The sequence below is a fragment of the Hordeum vulgare genome, chromosome 5H (assembly GCF_904849725.1).
Source record: "Hordeum vulgare subsp. vulgare chromosome 5H, MorexV3_pseudomolecules_assembly, whole genome shotgun sequence".
Classification (NCBI taxonomy): Eukaryota; Viridiplantae; Streptophyta; class Magnoliopsida; order Poales; family Poaceae; genus Hordeum; species Hordeum vulgare.
This window is the reverse complement of record NC_058522.1, coordinates 256,798,507-256,823,209: the sequence shown is the minus strand read 5'-3', so window position 1 is coordinate 256,823,209 and position 24,703 is coordinate 256,798,507. Positions and strand designations below refer to the sequence as shown.

General features: G+C 53.2%; 1 protein-coding gene across 4 annotated transcripts in view; it reads right to left on the bottom strand.

Annotated features, from left to right (window-relative positions):
* The window catches only part of LOC123397376 (E3 ubiquitin-protein ligase RGLG2-like), a 43,705-nt gene that overhangs the window by 6,550 nt on the left and 12,452 nt on the right, over positions 1-24,703 (bottom strand). For 3 of the 4 annotated variants that reach the window (XM_045091941.1, XM_045091942.1, XM_045091943.1), the window contains exon 10: positions 24,455-24,659. In XM_045091941.1, coding sequence (XP_044947876.1) covers positions 24,455-24,659 — 205 coding nt within the window. Of the gene's footprint in view, positions 1-23,787; positions 23,857-24,454; positions 24,660-24,703 lie in introns of all 4 variants that reach the window. The other variant, XR_006609945.1, reaches the window with a different exon arrangement.

Here is a 24,703-nt window from a genome sequence, read left to right as displayed (position 1 = left end):
CCTATGGGATCGCGTGGATCCCTTTACGGTTCGGCGGGGGGAGAGGATTGCACCAAGAGCAGAACCAACAATCAAGCGCAAGGGGAGTTTTACCCGGGTTTGTGCCGCTGAGAAACATAAAACCCTACTCCTGCTTTAGGTGTATTCTGTGTTCTAGGGTTTGGGCTACAGGAGCGCTATGCATGTAAAACGGCTACGTACTGAGCGTCTAAACCCCAGAGATCGATCCCTTTGCAGCTACGCCTTGGGCCTCCTTTTATAGGTCAAAGGGGTCACCAACAGTGGCGAAACTAGGAACCCACGGGGTGCACAGTAGTACAGTGCACACATGGGTGTACGGCTAGTACAGTGTTACTGGCGTCTTAAGACAGACGCATTAAATGCTTCGTCAGGCGCCCCTGACATGGGACAGGGACGCGTTCCATCGGCGCTGCTCACCCCCAGATGTCGCTCGACACGTATCCTGGAGGATCGACACGTATCAAGAAAAAAGGGACAGCTGGTTGCTGCGCTGGAGCGGTGACGGACTGGGACCTTGCCGGGAGCGCGTCTTGTCGGGGTTTCGCTAGCTCCCCCGGCAAGGATCTTGCCGGGGTCCCAGTCTTCGGTCTTCAGTCTTCCGGTTGTAGACTTGGACGTCTTCGTGTTTGTCTTCCGCAGTCTCCCGGCAAGCCTTACCGCGGGTGTGGCTACAACTGCCCGTGCACAAGGGGCACTAAAGGCCCAAACTTTAGTGCACCGACAGGAGCCCCGGACCAAGGTCATACACGAGTGCGAGGCGTTGTTGGGCTAGGCCCAAACAGTGCATGGGCATGCGTGGCCGGGATCTGCGGGTGGAAATTTTACCGTTACTGCGCCCCTGCCTCCCCACGACACTCATTGAATGCGCGACGTGGGAGACGTGGACGGAGTGGCGAAACGCCCGCGTACGTGCAGGGGCGGTTTCTGGCTTGCCAAGAGGCGGCCATGCGTCTTTACATAAAGGGGAAACCGCAGGGGTACTTGCCCATTACCTCTCATCCTTTCCAGTCTTGGAACTGCCGCCTCCTTCCTCTCTTGAGCACGAAGTAGAGCTCCTCCACCTCTCCGCCACTTCCAAGCCCGTACCATCTCCGGCCTCTGCCCCCATTGCCAAGCAAGGGGAAAGGCGCCGTCACGGAGAGCGATCTGCGGAAGAAGCTTGTTGTCTTCCCCCCCGGGCTTGATGCGGCAACCCTGAAGGATCGATACTTGTTCATGTGGGTGAGGAAGACGAAGGCGCACCCCGCCACTCGCGTGCATCCAGGTTCTGCCGCTGGCGGCCCAGATAAATTTCCTTTCTTCGCAGACTATTTTTACTGCGGTCTTTGTCCTCCTTTCTCCGATTTCTTCGTCGACATCATGTACACGTACAGCTTCCGGCTCTTGGATTTTATGCCGAATGTCGTAACGTGCATGTCTGTCTTTGCCACCTCTGTGAGAACTTCGCCAGAATCACCCCCAACACAGCCCTCTTCCGCCACTACTTCATCCCCCGGATTCAAAAGGGAGATGCCCTCTCTGGTTCCATCACCTGGATCCCCGAGAGAGGGAGCAAGGAGATTTACCTAGATGGAGTCTACTGCGAGAAGTGGGAGGAGTTGCGTGGGAAGTGGTGCTGGATTGTGGAGGAAGAGCCCCAGCCTTTCTGCTCGCCTCGGACAGCCAAGATGACGTGCGGCGAGGACTGGAGCGCTTTCGATCCTCAGGACGAAAAGCTCACGGTCGCAATCACCAGAATCATGCGCCTCAGGGCTGCCAGGCTCACCATAGAGATGGTGGGCGCAGATTTCCTTCGCCGGCGCATCGCCCCTCTGCAGAACAAAGGGAGGCCAGCCCGGGACTTCAAGAACGCGGCAGACATCATGAGGCTGCGCCCTGGGCTGAATGGCAACCTGACAGTCATGCAGCACACAGCCCTCTGCCACAAGAGGTTCAAGGCTGCGGGAAGTTCAAGCTGCCGGCAGGAATAGTTCCTCTTTGCAACAACTCTGTCGTGAGCTCGATCGTCGCCATGATGTCGGTGTGCAACGCCCATGGCCTCGACAAGACTTGGGCTGAGCCGGCTGCCGAGCAAGCACAGCAGTTCTTCGACAACTTGACGGAGATAGCCATCCGGGAAGAGACGGACCTCATCCGCCCCACCACTGAGGAGGAAGTGGCGTACATCGCCACCAGGGTCGAGGAGGCGGCTCTTGCCGCGGAAGACGGGAGCCTTGGCTTCATGGGAGGAGAGTCCAGCGAAGAGGAGACGGTGCCGGAGGGAGCGGTTGCCGGGGAGCACAATGGCGCAGCTGCCGGGGATCCTTCTGTCGAAGAAGTAGCCGAAGATCAGCCGCACGAGGAGCCCCCAATTCAGAAGAAGAAACGCGTTCTTCGGAAAGCCGCCTTCGGTGCCGCAGTCCAGCGGCCTTCCTCTCCTGCCGCAGCCAAGCGTCGCAGGGCCACCCCTCCACCTCCTCCCATGGTCACTGTGGCAGAGGTCGACTTCGACCTCTCCGCCTTCAGCTCAGAAGAAGAAGAGTAAGAGCTCTGTCGCATCTTTTAACTTCTGCATCACCGGTTTTGTTTGGTTTGCTTATATTGCTTCTCTGCAGGGATCCGGAGCCATTGGTGCGGAGGTCGTCGAAGAAGGCGAAGACCTCGACGGGCAATGAGCCCCCGGCGAGCACCTCAGGTGCGCCAAAGACTACTCCCATCAGCCCGAAGCTCGGCCCACGACGAAGCCCTCTACGCAGCCCCCAACGTGGGTCCTCTAATTTCCCACTGGCGAGTGCTGGGACAGTTCTCTTCGCCACTAACATCGCCGGGCTTGCAGGGGAAGATCGGCGGCAAGGAGAGCCATCGGAGGCTGCCCCCGACATGCTACCTCCATCAACCACGCCGCCCAGAGATGGATCTCCGGCAAGGGCTACCGCCAGCGAACACATCCTTATCAAGGATGATCCGGCAAGCTCAGGGGCCGGCAGCCCTACACCGGCAACCAACGTTGCCGGGGAAGGGACAACCACCTCCCAGCAGCCTGGCGCAGGTAAGCCGTTTACCCTAGAGTGCTTGTTATTTTATCTCTATCTCTTTTTGTCTTCTTGAACTTCTATCTTGGCCTCATCTTATCCCCCTTCTTCTGGGTTCCAGACCCACCTCTGATGGAGGACATGGATGTCGACACCGTCATCGAGGAGATCGCCAAGGGTGTTGCCGCTGACGAGGTCGACAGCGTTGCCGCTGACAAGGCCGCCAAGGCTGCCCAGGAGGAGGCCGCGGAAAGGGCCGGCAGGGAGCCCAGTGACCGTACTGACATCATTCCTGCCGCAGGAGCACCAGGCGCTACGCCGGCAACCGAGCCCTCGGCTGCTGGTGGAGCTGATGCTGAGGATCCTCCGTCAACATCCCAAGTCCCCCTCTCCACGCAGATATCTCGAAGCTGGCGAGAATCTATTCGTCAGCATGCCGGGAGCGACAAGTGCCAGGGAGCCCATCGAAGGAGAGACCTTTGATGGGGAGATCACCACTGCTGCCGGGCTCAAGATCGTTGGCGGATCAAGCATGCCGGGAGCGACAAGTGCCAGGGAGCCCATCGAAGGAGAGACCTTTGATGGGGAGATCACCACTGCTGCCGGGCTCAAGATCGTTGGCGGATCAATAGCCAGCGGCAGCAAATCTAAGGAGGAACAACTCCTCCAAGCTATGAGCGATAACTTCAACCAGCTCCAGGCGCTCCACCTTGCCCGGAAAGAGAAGTTGGACTCCAGGGCAGCAATCGTCGACGCAGCGGAGGCAGATTTCCAGAAGCACTTCGAGGAGACACAAACCTGGTTTGCCGAGGCTCATCAAGAGCTGCAAGCTGGCCGGGCGCAGCTGAACAAAGACCGGAACGAGCTCCTTTTGAAGCGGTCCGATATGGAGCAGGCGCAAGAGGAGGCCTCGCAACGGACCGACGTAGAGGAAGCTCGCCTAACGCAGCTCCGTGTCGCGCTCGATGCTCAGGAAGAGGATCTTGCCGCCCGCGAGGAGGCGCTTGCTGGCAAACTTCGTCGCAAGGATGAAGAAGTTGAGAGACTTGTCGCGCAGCGGACCCAGGAGCTGGAGCGGAAGCATCAAGAAGCGGCCCAGGCCACAGACCATGCCGGCAAGCTGAAGGAAGCCGTTGATGCCGTCGTTGCCGCAGAGGCCGCCAAGAGTGAGCTTGTCGACAGGGTGAAGAGGCTGGAGGCGGATCTGGCAGGTTTCGGCAAGGAGATCTTGACGCTCAGGGCCGAAAGAGAGAAGACTCTCCTTAGCCCGGCGGAGATGCAGACTGTCGTAGCCAACAAGACCACCCAACTTGACGCTGCCAACGCCTCCCTTGCCGAACTGAACCCGAGGCTGGCTACTTTGGAGGAGGCCCTCGAGAGCGGCAAGGCTCGCGAGAGGGCCTTGACCAAAGATCTCCAGGACGAGAAGGCCAAGCTTGATGGCGCTGCCGCTGCCCATGACGACTATGTGGTGGGCGTGCAGACCTGGACTGAACGTCTTGCCGATGTCGCGGTAAGGCTCACGGCACAGCTATCCACCATGGGCCTGTGCAGCTTCTGCTATTCTTCTGACGCAGGGACATCTCAGAGCGCCAAGTTGACTCTGTTCTTCGATGGCCTGGTCTTGGGGCAGCTCCACTCTAGCCAAGCAACCCGTCTGGCCGACGAGTCCCGCAAGCTCTGTCGGGTCGTCGTCCTCAAGGTGCTCACCAAAGTGGCGCACAAGAATCCCGGCATCAACTTCACCAATGTGCTTGAACGCTTGCCGAAGGACGTGGACCTCAAGGCGCTCGAGGAGCTGGTCATGCCCATCGTCGACAAGGTGAGCCAAGTCAAGAGGGTTGAAGGCCAGCGCTGGGACTAGCTGCTCCACTTTCTTTTGCCGCTACCAATTCATGTAAAAGACAGATCTACCTTAAGTTAGAACTGTGGCGACTATCAATGTAATATACTTTGCTATGTTTTGAATGAATGTATGATATTTCCCTTGCTTGATTTCTTCTTGTGTGGTATATGCCCTACGCTGTACTGGAAACTTGTCGGTGCGCACAGTCCTGTCACGAGCGCTTCGAGAAACGGGTCTTTAGCAGCTTGCTGGAGGTGCCGCTGCCGGCAAGATACCTTGGCGCAATCAAACTTGCCGATGCGCACAACCTTGCCGCGAGCGCTTCGAGAAACGGATCCTTAGCAGCCTGCTGGAGGTGTCGCTACCGGGAAGATATCTTGGCGCAATCAGTGCAGCCACTTAGGTTGTTGAGCGGGCTCGAAACAAAGTAAGGGTGCAACAGATCTTGGCAAGGTTCCTTCGCGTGCAGGTTTTCCACACAAAAGTCGACATCGTCCAAGGAAAACAACTTTACAATTCAAAATTTACCCAGAGTATTTGCAACTTAGCTTTTAGTTGTTGCACTCCTTTATGTTTGAACAAAACATCGCCTGAATCATCGTCTGTTGGTGTCCATACCCTTCATCCCCCCGGCAAACTTGCATGCGAGGGAACCTTCTATCCCTTGGGAAAAAGAGGAAATATGGATATGGAACCTTGGCGGTTCGTTAGTACTTGCTGGGAAATAAGCGTAACACAAAACTTCAGACAAACATGCACATAAATGAATATGGAAATCAACAAGAATTGTGAAACGCTACACTTTATTCAACTACGCACGGGGTCTACGCCTGGCTTTGTACAAAGGATTACATGCCTTGCCGGCAAGACTTGTACAAAAGGTGGTTGCCGGGAGGACCGGCAACCGCGCCTTATGGGTAGAACTTACGAAGATGTTCGATGTTCCAGAAGTTGCTCACCGGAATGCCATCTTTGGTCCCCAGGCGGACTGCGCTAGGCCTGGTGACTCGTACTACCCGATAAGGGCCTTCCCACTTCGGCGTCAACTTGTTGGAATTCTTGGCCGACTGAACGTGACGAAGAACAAGGTCGCCTTCCTCAAGACTTCGGGCTTGGACCTTGCGGCTATGGTAGCGACGCAAGGCTTGCTGGTAGCGTGCAGCTCCCACAACAGCCTGAAGACGATCTTCCTCAAGGAGCGTTGTGTCATCTTGCCGCAACTGCTCTTGCTCAAGCTCATCGAGCACTTGAGGTGATCCGTATATGAGTTCTGTGGGGAGAACTGCCTCCGCCCCATAGACTAGGGAGAAGGGTGTCTGACCGGTGGCTCGATTTGGTGTCGTTCTGAGTGACCAAAGAACCGCCGTCAGCTCATCGATCCAGCGTCTTCCGCACTTGCGCAGCTTGTCGAAAGTTCTTGTCTTGAGGCCTCGCAGCACTTCAGCATTTGCCCTTTCCGCCTGGCCGTTGCTCCTTGGATGAGCAACGGAAGCAAAATAGATCTTGCCGCCAAGGTCTTGGACGTATTGCATGAAGGTGCGGCTCGTGAACTGCGTGTCGTTGTCGGTGATGATCCTGTTTGGAACACCAAAGCGGCAAACTAGTTCCTTGAAGAACTTGACGGCTGACTGTGTTGTCACCTTCCTCATTGGTTCCACTTCTGGCCACTTTGTGAACTTGTCGACTGCAACATACAAGTACTCAAAGCCCCCGGCAGCGCGGGGGAAGGGGCCGAGAATGTCGAGCCCCCAGACCGATAATGGCCAGGAGAGGTGGATTGTCTGAAGAGCTTGGGTTGGTTGATGCGCTTTCTTTGAATGGAACTGGCACGCTTCACACTTGGTTACTAGTGTCGTTGCATCCTGGAGGGCTGTGGGCCAAAAGAAACCTTGTCGGAATGCCTTTCCAACAAGAGCCCTTGACCCTATGTGGGAGCCACATATTCCTCCATGTATCTCTACCAACAACTCCAGTCCATCTTCCCGAGGAATGCATTTCAATTTCACCCCGTTGGGTCGCTTTCTGTACAGGATGTTGTCCACAAACTGGTACATGTTGGGCCGACGGGCTACTTTCTCCGCTTCTTCCTGTTCTTCGGGGAGTTCCCCTGTTTGGAGGAACTGGACGATGTGTTGTGCCCATGCCGGAGCCTGAGGCTCGACGACAAAGACTAAAGGCATGTCTTCTGCTGCGGGAGCATTTATCTCTACGGTAAGGACTCGAGGTCCTGCCGAAGCCTCTTGCTCCCCGACAGGCTTGGCGTTGTCCCCGGCAACTTCCTTGCCGACAGCTTCTGGCAGCTCTGCAGGAAAGTATTGGTCGGAGTTCAACTTCCTTCTCTTGTCTGGCCTTGCTGGTGGTGCCACGGATGGTTGAGTCAGTCGGAGCACAAAAGTCCCTGGTTCCACAGGTGACTTGAGGGCAGCACGCTTTGATAGGTCGTCGGCAGTGCTATTTTCAGCACGAGGGATGTGCTTTGTTTGCAGACCATCAAAGCGCTCCTCCATCTTCCTCACTTCATCTACGTAGGCTTCCATCAACGAGCTCTGGTAATCTTTGTTGACTTGCAGGACAACAAGCTGTGAATCGCCTCTGACGATGAGCTTCTTGATTCCGAGGTTTGCCGCGATCCTGAGACCGGCAAGCAGCCCTTCGTATTCGGCAGTGTTGTTTGTTGACTTCTCCCGGGGAAAGTGTATCTGGATTACGTACTTGAGGTGCTCTCCTGTGGGTGCGACCAGCAATACGCCTCTACCTGGCGCGCCAAAGATGTCGGGGCGACGAAGCACGACACCTATGGGATCGCCTGGATCCCTTTACGGTTCAGCGGGGGGAGAGGATTGCACCAAGAGCAGAACCAACAATCAAGCGCAAGGGGAGTTTTACCCAGGTTCGGGCCGCTGAGGAACGTAAAACCCTACTCCTGCTTTGGGTGTATTCTGTGTTCTAGGGTTCGGGCTACAGGAGCGCTATGCATGTAAAGCGGCTACGTACTGAGCATCTAAACCCCAGAGATTCGATCCCTTTGCAGCTACGCCTTGGGCCTCCTTTTATAGATCAAAGGGGTCACCAACAGTGGCGAAACTGGGCACCCACTGGGTGCACAGTAGTACAGTGCACACATGGGGTGTACGGGTAGTACAGTGTTACTGGTGTCTTAAGACAGACGCGTTAAATGCTTCGTCAGGCGTCCCTGACATGGGACAGGGACGCGTTCCAACGGCGCTGCTCACCCCCAGATGTCGCTTGACACGTATCCTGGAGGATCGACACGTATCCTGGAGGATCGACACGTATCAAGAAAAAAGGGACAGATGGTTGCTGCGCTGGAGCGGTGACAGACTGGGACCTTGCCGGGAGCGCGCCTTGCCGGGGCTTCGCTAGCTCCCCCGGCAAGGATCTTGCCGGGGTCCCAGTCTTCGGTCTTCAGTCTTCCGGTTTTCGACTTGGACGTCTTCGTGTTTGTCTTCCGCAGTCTCCCGGCAAGCCTTGCCGCGGGTGTGGCTACAACTGCCCGTGCACAAGTAAGGGGCTCTAAAGGCCCACCGACAGTGCGTTTTGAACGTTGTCTTGGATTGTCCTCTTTGCGCATGCGTATCTGGTGGTACCCTGCGCGGAGGTCCAGTTTAGAGAACACCGCCACGCCAGCCAATTCGTCCAGGAGTTCGTCGACGACGGGCGGGGGAAACTTGTTCTTGATGGTGGCGTCGTTTACGCGACGGTAGTCGATGCAGAAGCGCCACGTCCAGTCCTTAACGAGTAGCATCGAGGCGGCGTAAGGACTGGCGTTGTGTGTGATCACCCTGGCATCCAGCATATCCTTGACCTGGCGCTCGATCTCGTCTCCTGGAGGGGCGAGTAACAGGGCCGGCCCTGGTGTATGGCCGGCGAGGCGACGGCCCAAGCGGGAGGGAGGGCCCATAATGTAGTATATACATACAATGTAGCCCAGCAAAAAATAGGTAAAAAAAATCTACAAAGGAAAAGAAATTAGATGGGCTCGTGAGATAACAAGCGACCGATTAGCGAAGCGTCACGCTAGTATGCTAGCGATCTGTGCCGAAGCGTCAAGCGTCACGCTCATTTGTTAGCCTGTCTTCGTCCTCTCGACACCTCGCCTGTCGGCCTGCCTGTCGCTCGTCGCCTCGTTGCCTCGTCCGTCGCTGGTTGTCGCTGCTGCATGCGCCGCACGACAGTCTGGCCATCCGGCATCGGGCATCCATTAGCAGCAGTAATCACTAATCAACAGCACCAGTACGAGCCAACGAGGCCCGGCCATCCCGCATCTGGCAAGTGCTAGGAAAGCAACTTGTATTCCCATGAGGCCATAGGCCAGTATATATACATGTACAGGTGGTGGACTATATGCAGGAAACCCCTTATATATTGGGATAAATACAAAAGGGTACATGACTTATATTATAACTCTAACACCCCCCCCTCAACTCATGGCGGATGAACAACACTGAGTTTGGAGAGATAAAAGCCATGTTGTGCTCTAGTCTGGGCCTTCGTCAGGAAATCCGCCAACTGTAACTCGGAAGGCACATACTGAAGAGCAATAACCTGATCCTGCACAGCAACGCGCACATAGAAAGCATCAACGCCAATATGCTTGGTGAGCTCATGCTTCACAGGGTCGCGTGCAATGCATGCTAATAGCACATGTACTGTCATATAAGAGCAGAGTCGGTGAAGTGACAGAAACACCAAAATCCTGAAGTAACCACCGTAACCAAGTCACCTCTGTCGTCAAAAGAGCCATCGCTCGCAACTCAGCCTCTGCACTCGAACGGGAAACTGCAATCTGTTTCTTCGTCTTCCAGGCAATGAGAGAACCACCAAGAAAAACACAGTAAGCAGAAAGTGAACGGCGATCTGAAGGATCACTAGCCCACGTAGCATCCGAATAGGCCTGAAGCTATAAAGAACTGGAGCGAGGAAAGAATAGACGGTGAGAGATCGTGCCTGGAAGATATCGGAGAACGCGCAGGAGATGACTATAGTGAACCGATGTGGGAGCAGAGACAAGCTAACTCAGAATATGAACCGGATAAGAGATATCCGGACGAGTGACAGCTAGGTAAACAAGACTGCCAACAAGATGACGATAACGCGTCGGGTCAGGCAGGGGATCACCATCAGTAGCAGAGAGGTGAACATTGAGCTCCATATGAGTCTCAACAATGCGCTCATCAGTAAGAGCAGCACGAGCAAGAAGATCCTGGATATACTTTTCCTGGGATATAAAGAAGCCATCAGAGGTAGAAGAAACTTCAATCCCAAGAAAGTAGCGAAGAGGTCCAAGATCAGACATAAGGAACTGCTCACTAAGACGGGCCTTAACAAAGGCAATATACTCGGGGTCATCCCCAGTGATGACCATGTCATCAACATAGAGAAGAAAAAGAGTCCGACCACGAGGAGAAAGGTGAATAAACAATGCTGGATCATGAACACTGGGTGAAAAACCAGCGGCAGTCACCACAGAGGCAAAACGCTCAAACCAGGCGCGGGTGGCTTGCTTAAGGCCATAGAGAGAGCGACGAAGACGACATACCATGCCATCAGGAACAGAATACCCAAGTGGTGGCTGCATGTACACCTCCTCACGCAGCTCACCACTAAGAAAAACATTCTTAACATCAAGCTGAGAGATAGACCAGTGGCGTGTAGAGGCCACGGCAAGAAGTGTACGAACAATGTTCATATGAGCCACAGGAGCAAAAGTCTCGTCATAATAACGATCATGCTCCTGCTGAAAACCACGAGCCACAAGACGAGCTTTGTGACGCTCAAGAGAACCATCGGAGCGAGTCTTAACCTTGTAGACCCACTTACAAGTGATGGGACGGACTCCGGGAGGAAGGGAAACAAGATCCCACGTACCAGTGCGTTCAAGAGCAGCAATCTCCCAAACTGCCATTCAGGATGAACAACAGCCTGATGATAAGTAGTCGGGTCAAGAACAGCAGCACCAGCGGTGGAAAATTCAAAGCGATCAACAGGCGGACGAGGACGAGAACGCAAGCCATAAGTAGGCTGAGACGAGGATGACGGCACATCCACAGCGGCATCCACAGAACATGAACGACGAGTGTAACACTGAGGAAAAGATGGAACAATGGAAGGAGGAATCGCCAAGGTAGAATCGGGGAGTGGCAACGAAGAAGTCACCGGAGATGAAGGTGTAGAATCCGATGACATGCTAGACGAGGAGACCGTGGAAGATGGTGGCGGCAAATCGACTGGAGATGAAGAAGCAGAGGGAGCGGAACGAATAGGCAAAGGCTCGACAGGTGTGATAGGTGTGTCAGGAAAAGTGAGAAAAGAGATATCTTCCACGGAAAAGGTCGAGGAAGATGGGCGTGGGTAGAAGGGACGAGACTCATCGAAAGTCACATCCCGAGAGATACGCATTCGACGACCGATAGGATCCCGACAACGATAGCCCTTATGCTCATCACTATAGCCTAAGAAGACACACTCAACAGACTGAGCGGTCAGTTTGGTGCGTTCGCGGCGGGCAAGAAGAACATAGCAAACACAACCAAACAAACGAAGCATCGAATAATCGGGAGAACGATCAAAAAGACGCTCGAAAGGAACACCACCCTGTAGAGCAGCGGAAGGCTGGAAATTGATGAGGTAGGTGGAGGTAGAGACGGCCTCAGCCCAAAAATGAGGCGGGAGAGAGGCAGCAATCATCAATGCACGAGCCGTCTCAAGAAGATGACGATGCTTGCGCTCAGCCACGCCATTCTGAGCGTGAGCACCAGGACAAGAGAATTGAGAGAGAGTCCCTTGCTCAGCAAGAACACCACGCAACATCTTAGAGATATACTCGCCAACGGAGTCAGCACGGAACACACGAATGGGAGAAGAGAACTGAGTATGAACCATGGCAACAAAACGCTTATAAATGGACAACACCTCACTACGAGAAGTCATGAAATAAAGCCATGTGTAACAAGAGAAGCCATCTATGAAAATAATATAGTATTTATGACCCCCTTTCGAAGCGAAGGGAGTCGGACCCCATAAATCGGAATGAACTAAATCAAAAGGACGCTTAGACACTGGCTCACTTTGTGGATATGGTAACTGAATCTGCTTGCCAAGACGACTGTTAGGAAAGCAACTTATGTTTATTGAAGGCCCAAGGGGCATATATATATTACACAAGACTTGAGGTGCAAGGAAAGTAAACATAGACTAATAAGGACTCCTAAACTAATACTAATACTTCCTAACACCCCCCCTCAAATGCAAAGCGTATGCAATAGCATTGCATTTGAAGAAGTGTAATACTAAAAAAAATGATAATCCAAATCCGCGTCTTGAGAGTGTCGTCGTAGCATGAAGAGTCTTCAAAACTTGTCGAGTCGCCGAAGGAGAGAACGAAGAGATGGCACATCAGAGGTAGACACCACATCACTTGAAGATACAAGATAAGTATCAAGAAAAGATGGGTTGTCAAAAGAAGATTGCACATCAAGAGGAAGACACCGAAGAGATGGCACATCAGAGGAAGACACCGCATCACTTGAAGATACAACATAAGTATCAACGGATTTGGTGGACGCAGCGGAAAACAAAGAAAACTAGAAAACACACACTAGATTAGGGATGATGGCAGCGGGAGAGAAAAAAAATATCATGACGGCGAAGGCCAATTCCAACCAGAGTGTGCGTGAGACGGTCCTGACTGTGTAGAAGTTGGTTGCTCAGTGCGGGAAGCCTGAGTCAGAATACCAGCAGTACCCGTCGAGGAAGAACCTGAAGCAGTGAGCAGAGGCTTAAGTTCATGAATATCCTGCTCAGTCAAAGCGATGGCTGAAGCTGTCGAGGTAGATGACGAAGTCTCTGTAGATGATGATCGCGCCTTGCGCAAGTGTTTCTTCTTCGTGTAGAACTGGGACTCAATATGACCATCATTGTTGCAGTAGCCACAATGTGGACGGGGGCGACCTGAGCCTCCAGAAGGAGTGGGCAAGAGCGGCGGAGCACTCGAGTGAGAAGGGGTCGGTGCAGCAGCGGGCGTAGAAGTACCCCGAGCAGCGAGCACCGAGGGAACCTCCAGCAAACCAGCACCACGTAAGCGAGTCTCCTCAGCACGAATCTCAGAAAGCGCATCCATGAGAGAAATACGGCCACGAGCAAACAACTAAGCACGTCGGGGCTCAAACTCCTTACGAAGCCGAGACAGGAACTCGTAGACGCGATGGAACTCCAAGTTGGTCTGGACAGCCTGGCAACAGGGGCAAGTACGACAACCAGCAGTGCGGAGAGAATCGAGCTGGTGCCGGATAGCAGAACTCTGTGCATAGAAGTCATCAACAGTAGAGTCACCCTGCTGAAGAGCATGCTCATGACGAACCACGGAGAGGTATAAGGCATCACCAGAGGGCGCATAGCGCTGACGAAGGCGAGTCTACATCTCAAAGGCAGTAGGAAGGCCCAAAAATCAGAGGCAAACTGAGGCAGAACACTAGCAGTGAGAACAGCTGCAGCACGAGCATCATCATCAAGCCACTGGGTGTAAGCGGACAGAGCACCGTGATACACCTGAAGAGCCTCCTCATAAGCCAAGACCTTCTCATCATAAGCACTCACAGCGGCCTCATCATCAAGCTTAGCCGCATCCCTTGTGGCATGAGGAGCATCCGGAGGAAGAGCGGTGGGGTCGGCGGAGTAGGAGCCATGGGAGGAACCGGACGTGGCGGACAACAGACCTCGCCAGAGAGAACTTCCCAGAGACGGATGCCACGCATGTGAATGCGCAAGAAGCCAGTGAACTCAGTGTAGTTAGTACCATCGAAGATCACCGAACAGCGAGGGACAGCAACATAGCCAGATGCAGTAGACAATTTTTTCTTCTTCTTCTTTTCTTTTTTTTTCTTTTTTTAGCCGAGAATCGGCAATAGCAAGCCGAGCCGGATCCAAATCGGGGGATTGGAGCGGCGGCTAGTGACTTAGAGGAGCGCTGGCGGGCGCTGCAACGAGAGCAGCGCTGGCTGTAGCAGGAGAAAACGTGGATTTGCTTGTAGGCTGTAGCAGGAGAAAAAGGTGGATTTGCCTATAGGCCTCCTGCTGAGTACCAGCTCGATCTGGAGCGCAGTCACCAATCACGGTACCTATCGCGAGTTCTGAAGCCGCCTTGACCTGCTCGATCTGGATCAGGAACCAGCCGCCAATCACGGGACCAACCACCAATCCTCACCACGACCCTGCCTGGATCGGAACCAGCCGTCAATCGGGACCAACCGCCAATCCTCAGCACGGCCCTGCATGGATCGGAACCAGCTGCAGCCGCTAGTTGCCCTCGATTTGGCCGCTGCACCCCGCTGCCACTTCAGGATCCCCGTCCTGATCTGTTGATCTCGCGAGGGATCCAGCGACCGGCTCAGCTTCCAAAACTCGCGGCGGCGGAAGCGGCGGGACCATGGCGGCCGGCGACAGAATCCGACTGAAGATCACGTCCACGAGAAGAAGATAAGCTAGGAGACAAGCTAGCAGCAGCAAGACGCGAGGAGAACACGTCCGCGAGAAGAGAGGATCGAAGAAAAATACAAGAACGATACGAAATCGATCTGTACGAGCACGAGTTGCGACGTGCGAGAAAAAAAATAACCTAAGCTCTAATACCATGTTAGGAAAGCAATTTATGTTTATTGAAGGCCCAAGGGGCATATATATATTACACGAGACTTGAGGTGCAAGGAAAGTAAACATAGACTAATAAGGACTCCTAGACTAATACTAATACTTCCTAACAACGACAACCCTGACACTCTAAAGAGGCATCTCCTGAGACAGACCCCAGAAGACATCGACGAACTAACGACGACAAACGAGAACCACACAGATGACCAAGTCGATGATGCCACTGCTGGAAGGAACCAGTAGCCGAGGCGACCAAAGCGGAAGAACTGGCGATAGAGTGGGCAGCGGAAGGAACATGAAGCCAGTCCAACTCCCAAATACCCTCAGAATCACGGCGGCGAGGACCAGCCCCAACAAGAGTGTGCGTGCGACGGTCCTGGACAAAACAAGAGTCAAGGTCAAGGATGACACAACAACCAGAATCAGCAAGTTGACCAGCGGAAAACAGATTCATGGTAAGTCGAGGAACATGAGCAACGTCAGGAACAGAATAAGAGGAAGTGGTAAGAGTGACTCTACTAACGACAGGAAGGGGAGTACCATCAGCGGTGAGGACATGAACAGGAGAATTAAGCGATCGAAGAGAGGACAGAGTGGAAGAATTAGAAGTCATATGAAAGGAAGCTCCAGAGTCCAGAACCCATGGGGATGTACCTGACTGTGTAGAAGGTGGTTGCTCAGTGCGGGAAGCCTCAGTCACAGAACCAGCAGTACCCGTCGAGGAAGAACCGGAAGCAGCGAGCAGACGCTTAAGTCTCAGGATATCCTGCTCAGTCAAAGCGATGGCTGAAGCTGTCGAGGTAGATGATGAAGTCGCTGTAGAGGATGATCGCGCCTTGCGCAAGTGTTTCTTCTTCGTGTAGCAGTGGGACTCAATATGACCATCATTGTTGCAGTAGCCACAATGTGAACGGGGGCGACCTGAGCAGCCAGAAGGAGTGGGCAAGAGCGGCGGAGCACTCGAGCGAGAAGGTGTCGATGCAGCAGGTGGCGTAGAAAGAGTCCGAGCAGCGAGCACCGAGGGAACCTCCAGCAAACCAGCACCACGTAAGCGAGTCTCCTCAGCCCGAATCTCCGAAAGCGCCTCCATGAGAGAAATACGGCCACGAGCAAACAACTAAGCACGTCGGGGCTCAAACTCCTTACGAAGCCGAGACAGGAACTCGTAGACGCGATGGAACTCCAAGTTGGTCTGGACAGCCTGGCAACAGGGGCAAGTACGACAACCAGCAGTGCGGAGAGAATCGAGCTGGTGCCGGATAGCAGAACTCTGTGCATAGAAGTCATCAACAGTAGAGTCACCCTGCTGAAGAGCATGCTCCTGACGAACCACGGAGAGGTATAAGGCATCACCAGAGGGCGCATAGCGCTGACGAAGGCGAGTCTACATCTCAAAGGCAGTAGGAAGGCCCAAAAATCAGAGGCAAACTGAGGCAGAACACTAGCAGTGAGAACAGCTGCAGCACGAGCATCATCATCAAGCCACTGGGTGTAAGCGGACAGAGCACCGTGATACACCTGAAGAGCCTCCTCATAAGCCAAGACCTTCTCATCATAAGCACTCACAGCGGCCTCATCATCAAGCTTAGCCGCATCCTTTGTGGCATGAGGAGCATCCGGAGGAAGAGCGGTGGGGTCGGCGGAGTAGGAGCCATGGGAGGAACCGGACGTGGCGGACAACAGACCTCGCCAGAGAGAACTTCCCAGAGACGGATGCCACGCATGTGAATGCGCAAGAAGCCAGTGAACTCGGTGTAGTTAGTACCATCGAAGATCACCGAACAGCGAGGGACAGCAACATAGCCAGATGCAGTAGACAATTTTTTCTTCTTCTTCTTTTCTTTTTTTTTCTTTTTTTAGCCGAGAATCGGCAATAGCAAGCCGAGCCGGATCCAAATCGGGGGATTGGAGCGGCGGCTAGTGACTTAGAGGAGCGCTGGCGGGCGCTGCAACGAGAGCAGCGCTGGCTGTAGCAGGAGAAAACGTGGATTTGCTTGTAGGCTGTAGCAGGAGAAAAAGGTGGATTTGCCTATAGGCCTCCTGCTGAGTACCAGCTCGATCTGGAGCGCAGTCACCAATTACGGTACCTATCGCGAGTTCTGAAGCCGCCTTGACCTGCTCGATCTGGATCAGGAACCAGCCGCCAATCACGGGACCAACCACCAATCCTCACCACGACCCTGCCTGGATCGGAACCAGCCGCCAATCGGGACCAACCGCCAATCCTCAGCACGGCCCTGCATGGATCGGAACCAGCTGCAGCCGCTAGTTGCCCTCGATTTGGCCGCTGCACCCCGCTGCCACTTCAGGATCCCCGTCCTGATCTGTTGATCTCGCGAGGGATCCAGCGACCGGCTCAGCTTCCAAAACTCGCGGCGGCGGAAGCGGCGGGACCATGGCGGCCGGCGACAGAATCCGACTGAAGATCACGTCCACGAGAAGAAGATAAGCTAGGAGACAAGCTAGCAGCAGCAAGACGCGAGGAGAACACGTCCGCGAGAAGAGAGGATCGAAGAAAAATACAAGAACGATACGAAATCGATCTGTACGAGCACGAGTTGCGACGTGCGAGAAAAAAAATAACCTAAGCTCTAATACCATGTTAGGAAAGCAATTTATGTTTATTGAAGGCCCAAGGGGCATATATATATTACACGAGACTTGAGGTGCAAGGAAAGTAAACATAGACTAATAAGGACTCCTAGACTAATACTAATACTTCCTAACAACGACAACCCTGACACTCTAAAGAGGCATCTCCTGAGACAGACCCCAGAAGACATCGACGAACTAACGACGACAAACGAGAACCACACAGATGACCAAGTCGATGATGCCACTGCTGGAAGGAACCAGTAGCCGAGGCGACCAAAGCGGAAGAACTGGCGATAGAGTGGGCAGCGGAAGGAACATGAAGCCAGTCCAACTCCCAAATACCCTCAGAATCACGGCGGCGAGGACCAGCCCCAACCAGAGTGTGCGTGCGACGGTCCTGGACAAAACAAGAGTCAAGGTCAAGGATGACACAACAACCAGAATCAGCAAGTTGACCAGCGGAAAACAGATTCATGGTAAGTCGAGGAACATGAGCAACGTCAGGAACAGAATAAGAGGAAGTGGTAAGAGTGACTCTACTAACGACAGGAAGGGGAGTACCATCAGCGGTGAGGACATGAACAGGAGAATTAAGCGATCGAAGAGAGGACAGAGTGGAAGAATTAGAAGTCATATGAAAGGAAGCTCCAGAGTCCAGAACCCATGGGGATGTACCTGACTGTGTAGAAGGTGGTTGCTCAGTGCGGGAAGCCTCAGTCACAGAACCAGCAGTACCCGTCGAGGAAGAACCGGAAGCAGCGAGCAGACGCTTAAGTCTCAGGATATCCTGCTCAATCAAAGCGATGGCTGAAGCTGTCGAGGTAGATGATGAAGTCGCTGTAGAGGATGATCGCGCCTTGCGCAAGTGTTTCTTCTTCGTGTAGCAGTGGGACTCAATATGACCATCATTGTTGCAGTAGCCACAATGTGAACGGGGGCGACCTGAGCAGCCAGAAGGAGTGGGCAAGAGCGGCGGAGCACTCGAGCGAGAAGGTGTCGATGCAGCAGGTGGCGTAGAAAGAGTCCGAGCAGCGAGCACCGAGGGAACCTCCAGCAAACCAGCACCACGTAAGCGAGTCTCCTCAGCCCGAATCTCCGAAAGCGCCTCCATGAGAGAAATACGGCCACGAGCAAACAACTAAGCACGTCGGGGCTCAAACTCCTTACGAAGCCGAGACAGGAACTCGTAGACGCGATGGAACTCCAAGTTGGTCTGGACAGCCTGGCAACAGGGGCAAGTACGACAACCAGCAGTGCGGAGAGAATCGAGCTGGTGCCGGATAGCAGAACTCTGTGCATAGAAGTCATCAACAGTAGAGTCACCCTGCTGAAGAGCATGCTCCTGACGAACCACGGAGAGGTATAAGGCATCACCAGAGGGCGCATAGCGCTGACGAAGGCGAGTCCACATCTCAAAGACAGTAGGAAGGCCCAGAAACTCAGAGGCAAACTGAGGCAGAACACTAGCAGTGAGAACAGCTGCAGCACGAGCATCATCATCAAGCCACTGGGTGTAAGCGGACAGAGCACCGTGATACACCTGAAGAGCCTCCTCATAAGCCAAGACCTTCTCATCATAAGCACTCACAGCGGCCTCATCATCAAGCTTAGCCGCATCCTTTGTGGCATGAGGAGCATCCGGAGGAAGAGCGGTGGGGTCGGCGGAGTAGGAGCCAAGGGAGGAACCGGACGTGGCGGACAACAGACCTCGCCAGAGAGAACTTCCCAGAGACGGATGCCACGCATGTGAATGCGCATGAAGCCAGTGAACTCGGTGTAGTTAGTACCATCGAAGATCACCGAACAGCGAGGGACAGCAACATAGCCAGATGCAGTAGACATTTTTATTTATTTATTTATTTTTAGGAAAGGAAATCAGCAGTAGGAACCGCGAGATCCGCCAGGCGGTAGTTTGAGCGGGGCGAGATCGACCCAGGCAGCAGTCGGGGCGGCTGATCCCATGGGGAACCGCGAGATCCGCCCGAGATCGAGGCGGGAGAGAGGCAGTCGGGGCGGCTGGTCCCGTGGGGAACCACAAGATCCGCCAGGCGGTAGTTTGAGCGGGGCGAGATCAACGCAGGCAGCAGTCGGGGCGGCTGATCCCGTGGGGAACCGCGAAATCCGCCCGAGATCGAGGCTGAAAACCTGGAACCACCGCGTTCTGGACAAGATCGAGGCCTGGAACCGCGAGATCTGCCCGAGATCGAGGCTGAGGACCTGAAACCGCCGCGTTCTGGACGAGATCGAGGCTGGGTCAGAGCTCCTTCCAGCGGTAGAACACGAGATCGAGGCTGGGTCAGAGCTCCTTCCAGCGGTAGAAAACGAGATCGAGGCTGGGTCAGGGCTCCTTCCAGCGGTAGAAGAGGAGGTCCTGTCACCACGACGAGGCGCAGTTGGAGCGGGATTCGGAGAAGAGCCAGCCACGAGAGCGACGACGGCTGTGCAAGGAATTAGATCGGGAGGAGCACGAGTTGCGCGTGCTAAGAAAACCTATGCTCTAATACCATGTTAGGAAAGCAACTTGTATTCCCATGAGGCCATAGGCCAGTATATATACATGTACATGTGGTGGACTATATGCAGGAAACCCCTTATATATTGGGATAAATACAAAAGGGTACATGACTTATATTATAACTCTAACAGCAAGATCCATGATACATCCATCCATCGGCAGTAATAAGCAACACTTGTACGTATCCATGCATTATCCATCCATCCACCAGCAGTAATCAGCAGCAGTAGTGCAGTACGTATCCATGATCCATCCATGTTCCTGATCCATCTCCCCAAACCCCAATTTGACAATTTCAGTAGTATATTTTTTTCTTTATTTAGTATGTCGAATTTAACTATTTATTCATGTATGCCTAGGTTCCAATCATCCGATGTATAAGTTTATAATTCTTTCTATCTCTTTTTTCATAATCTTAGGACATCCACCTGCCATGTTGCCAAGAAGAAGCAACTGTCGGTGCTGAAAAATTATTTGAGGTCAACTATGTTGCAAGATAGATTGAAGGCCTTGGCTATGTGCTGCATTCAGAAGGACATTTTGGACACTTTGCATCAAGAAATGCTAGAAGAAAGTTTTTCTGACGCACTGAAGTTGTATTGTAGTTGATGAAGTCAGTCAAAATTTGATTCTTATTTGAGGTAATCATGTCATGTTAGTTTTATTTTGCTATTTTCTTAGTATTATTGTTTCGATGGAGTAAGTGTGAATTTGGTTATTACTATTGTCGATGGAGCTAGTCAAATTATTGTAGTCAAATTTTAAACTAGAGATGTGTGGTCTTAGGACATAGGGCCCATGTCGTCAAGTTCGCCTAGGGCCTCCCGAAACACAGGGCCGGCCCTGGCGAGTAATGATACGGCCGTGTGTTGGCGGGAACCGCACCCTTCACCAGAGTGACCGCGTGGTCATACCGGCAATGGGGAGGAAGACCGCACGGCATTGTCACGATGTCGGCGAATTCGTCGAGCGGGTCGGCGAATTTGTCGAGCGGGTCGGCGAGTGGAGTATTGCTAACGCCCTTACGTGCGAGAGGAGGGGGCCGGCCACCGATGTCCACCATGGCCATGGCCCAAACGTCGTTGGCCGCGATCATCTTACAGAGCTCCTCCGGTGTCATGGGCTTGAGCGTCGGGGTTGCTGCCGTTTGCACGCCATGGAGGGTGATCACCTCGTCGGCGTGCTGGAACTTGACCCATGTGTCTTACCAGTGGCAAGTCATGGGCCTGTGCTGGGCTCGCCAGTCCTTCCCCAGGATGTCGTCGTACGCGCCTATCTCCAGCTCTCGCATCGGTGTGGAGAAGGTGTGCCCCTGCATCCACCATTTGAGCTCAGGCACGATGCGATTGCAAGTGAGCCGATCTCCATTCGCCACCCGCACATCCACCGGCGCGATGTCGTCGGTCTTGGTGCCGGTCCGCTCGACGAATGATTTGTTGACGAAGTTGTGAGTGATGCCAGAGTCGAGCAGGAGCGGCATCACTTGATTGCCCACCAGTGCACGAAGGCAGATGGTGGTGGCCGAGTCGGTGCCGTCAAGCGCCTGCGAGGAGAGGAGACAGCACTCCGGCGCATCCGCTGGAGGTGGCGGTGGAGGAGCGCCCGGGCCTAGATCATCTAGCAGCTCCAACGCATGTATGGCGTCGTCGGAGAGGAACTCGCCATGCTTGCCCACGCGGATGGTGAGCAACTAGGCGGGTTGGGCACACTTGTGTTCCCGCAAGTAACAATAGCCGCACTTGAAACACAAGTTGTTGGCGCGCCTGAAGTCACGCAGTTGTCGCTCGCGCGCATACTCGTCCCCTTGTGTGCGAATAGGCGCGGCGGCTCGTGGAAGTTGCGTCGGGGCCGCCGTTGGAGGTCTTCCTGGTGGGGGCATGCGAGGTTTCGCCCGCGTCGTGCCCAGCTCCTCCTGCTGGATGCGGGCCAACACGGAGGCGCGCGTGATGCTGGATGGTGCTTGGAGACGTACCGCGGCACGGAGTTCGTCCTTGAGCCCCAAGAGAAACTGCGTGACGAAGAACTTGGCGTTGATGGTGGGGTCGAGGGCAGAAGATGGTACATCTGCTCGTCGAACGCGACGCGGTAGTCGGAGACGTTGCCGGAGTGGCGAAGCTGCAAACAACTTGTGCATAACCAGCTCGTACTCGTCGACGCCTAATTCTTCCAGTAGGGAGGCCGTGATCGCCTCCCAAGTGATGTCGCGATGTGTTTGACGAAATGCATGTAGCCAGTGCGTGGCTTGGCCATCGATGTACAGAGCCGGGTGGCCACCCAGTTGTGTGGTGCCACCCTGTAGAGCTCGAAATAGGCCAGGCAGCGGTGCCCTCGAACCTTGGAAAATCATGCTTGGGTGGCTTGTGGTGCTCCCCGTTGGTGTAGAACGCGGTCAGGGAAGAGGCCAACCCCATCAGCGATGCAGCGACCGCGGGCGGGATCGGAATCAGGGGCGGACGGTTGTCCCCAAACAAACCTGCGGTCCTACCGGACGAGCCAGATCCGAAGGGTTGCGCGGAGACAGGGGCGGCGGTGGTTGTGGTGGTGGTTGTGGCTCCGGGGCTTGGTGGACTTGGTGACCGATCCGGCGGTAGACGAGGATCGCTCCACCGTCTTGTGCGTCACATCGACGTCTGCCCGCGTCAGATCGATCTGCTTGGCAAAGCCGCGTAGTTCTTGGGAGAACTGCATGTTGAAGGCGGCTTGGATCTCGATCTGCTTGTCGCGGAGCACTTTCTGCTCGTCGACCTCGGTGATGAGCGACTCCAGCAGCTTGGTGATGTTGTTGTTTCCCTCATGCATGGCCGCCAGGATTTGTCGCGTTGCCGCCGAAGGTTTCTGGGGCGCCGTTACCATTGCCTGGGAGTAACCCCGCGACGGATTTCGACCGAGCCGACGGGAGTGGCTCGCACCGGCGCGGTGGATGTTACCAGAACGGGAAAAAAATCGACAAGATTTTGGCTCTGAATACCAACTGTAACGCATCGGAGGAAGGGGGAAGGGGATCGGGTCGGGGTTGAGAGGCAGAGAGGAGAGGGACGAGCCTTGGAGGAAAAGGAGGTGGATTGCAGAGGAATCTTAGGTAGGTTCAGAAAAGTTGACATACAACACATCTCTCTCGCTGCCACAGGCGGCTGCTTTATAACCCCACACCCACGCACACGCTTTCTCCTCGGTTGCCTGCTGGCATGCCAGGTCACACCTGCCAGGTGTGACACACTACTTGGATGATTTGAATCATGGATCTATCTATGTGATTTTTATTTGCATCTATGTGTATTGGTTCTCGTATTTCCCCTCGTGTTCTTTGTTCTTCGTGTTCTTCCTCAAATCCATCTCCAATTTGTGAAGATTAGGCCACATAGGGTCTCTACCCTACATCAACACTTGTATCATAGGTCTCCTATATAATGTGGGGGTTTGAGAACAAAACCGCCAGCTCCCGCGTTGCCCCCTCCCTGGGTGACAGGGGCATCAACAGCAAATCCTCCAACCACTCACTCCCTCCACTCCGACCTTCCCCACGCCTTCGCTGACCGGAACGGTTACCCAAGCGCGGGCACGGATCCTAGATCGGGCAGCGCCCGAGCTGCTTGCTCCGTCCATACCTATTTTAAGAGGCGGTAGTACATACCTATTTTATTGGCAAACAATATATGCTCTTTCGGATCGTAATTAAGCAGTATATTGCCAAGTAGTATATACTACCTACCTCTGTAACTAAATATAAGTCATTTTTGCAGTCAAACCTCTGTAACTAAATACTCCTCCGTTCGCGAGAGACTACACGTTAGGCTCCAACTTTTTTCCCTAAAAGACTGTACGTCTACGTTTTTAGGGATAATTTTACATTTGTCCCCTTGGTCTACGCCTCGAGGTAACGCGAGGCAACAACTCAGTCCATTAATTCAATTCAGGCTGCAAGCGAACCCCCAATCATCTTGCATTTTACTTGCTTTACTAATTGCTTTGGCCCACAAAATAAATGTGATGGTATGAATCGAAGTGTTCTCCTAGCTAGTGGAGCAGCATAGCTAGGGGAAGTAGTTCTTTGCAAATCTTAGAAAACACAGAAGTGCAGTCTTTTGCGGACGGAGGGAGTGTCTTATATTTAGTCACAGAGATAGTAATAGTACCTTTCAATTGCCAACAAGTATATACTTGTTTGGATAGTCGCTAGCAGTATCATTAATTGTTTAATCATCCTAAAGAAGGAAACTACTTTCAGCATATATACTTCCTTTTCATATTCATATATTGATATCAGTATACCACTACCGTTCACCATGAAAAATACGGTACTCCCTCCGTCCGGAAATACTTGTTGGAGAAATGGATGTAACTAGACGTATTTTGGTTCTAGATACATCCATTTTTATCCATTTATGCGACAAGTAATTTCGGACGAAGAGTAGTATTTTATTTGACAATGCCAAATAAATCATATGAAAAAGCAAACATCATGTCTCCTACGAATTTTGGATCCCCTTATTTTGGTAGTTGGCTAATTGCTCGGCATGCGCGCGCGCACACACACAATAGTGCTATGCTAAGGTCAGAGTGTAAAATCGTTATTCTACACCGCTAGAAAAACTATCCGTAATATAGTAAAATTGTGCACAAAAGGTAGCAATTTTGGAACAACTTTTTACTATCCAAATCACTATTCTGTAACATCGTTCAAAAAATTGCTACATACAATATTTTACTACAATGTGTGTGGGTGCCCATAAGATTTCCGTTTTTTTCTAGTCTAAATCAATTTATAAAGATCCTACGATATAGCAGGATAGTATTTCTTACTTGGAGTTCTGATGCTCCAGCATCTGCAGCTGGTGGGGGTGTAACTGACAGTGTGATTGTTGAATCTAAAGTTGCCTCCTCCCTAAGATTAGAAGGCACACTTCGAAAGTTATTTGCCCGATATGGTGCTGCTCTTGAGGTGCTATTATAACTTGCAAAAGGAGGAGGAAGTGGAACTCGCTCAGGAGACTTTGCAAGTCGACACCTAGTTAGTAAAAATACGAATAACAAATGAGACAATCAAGCCAA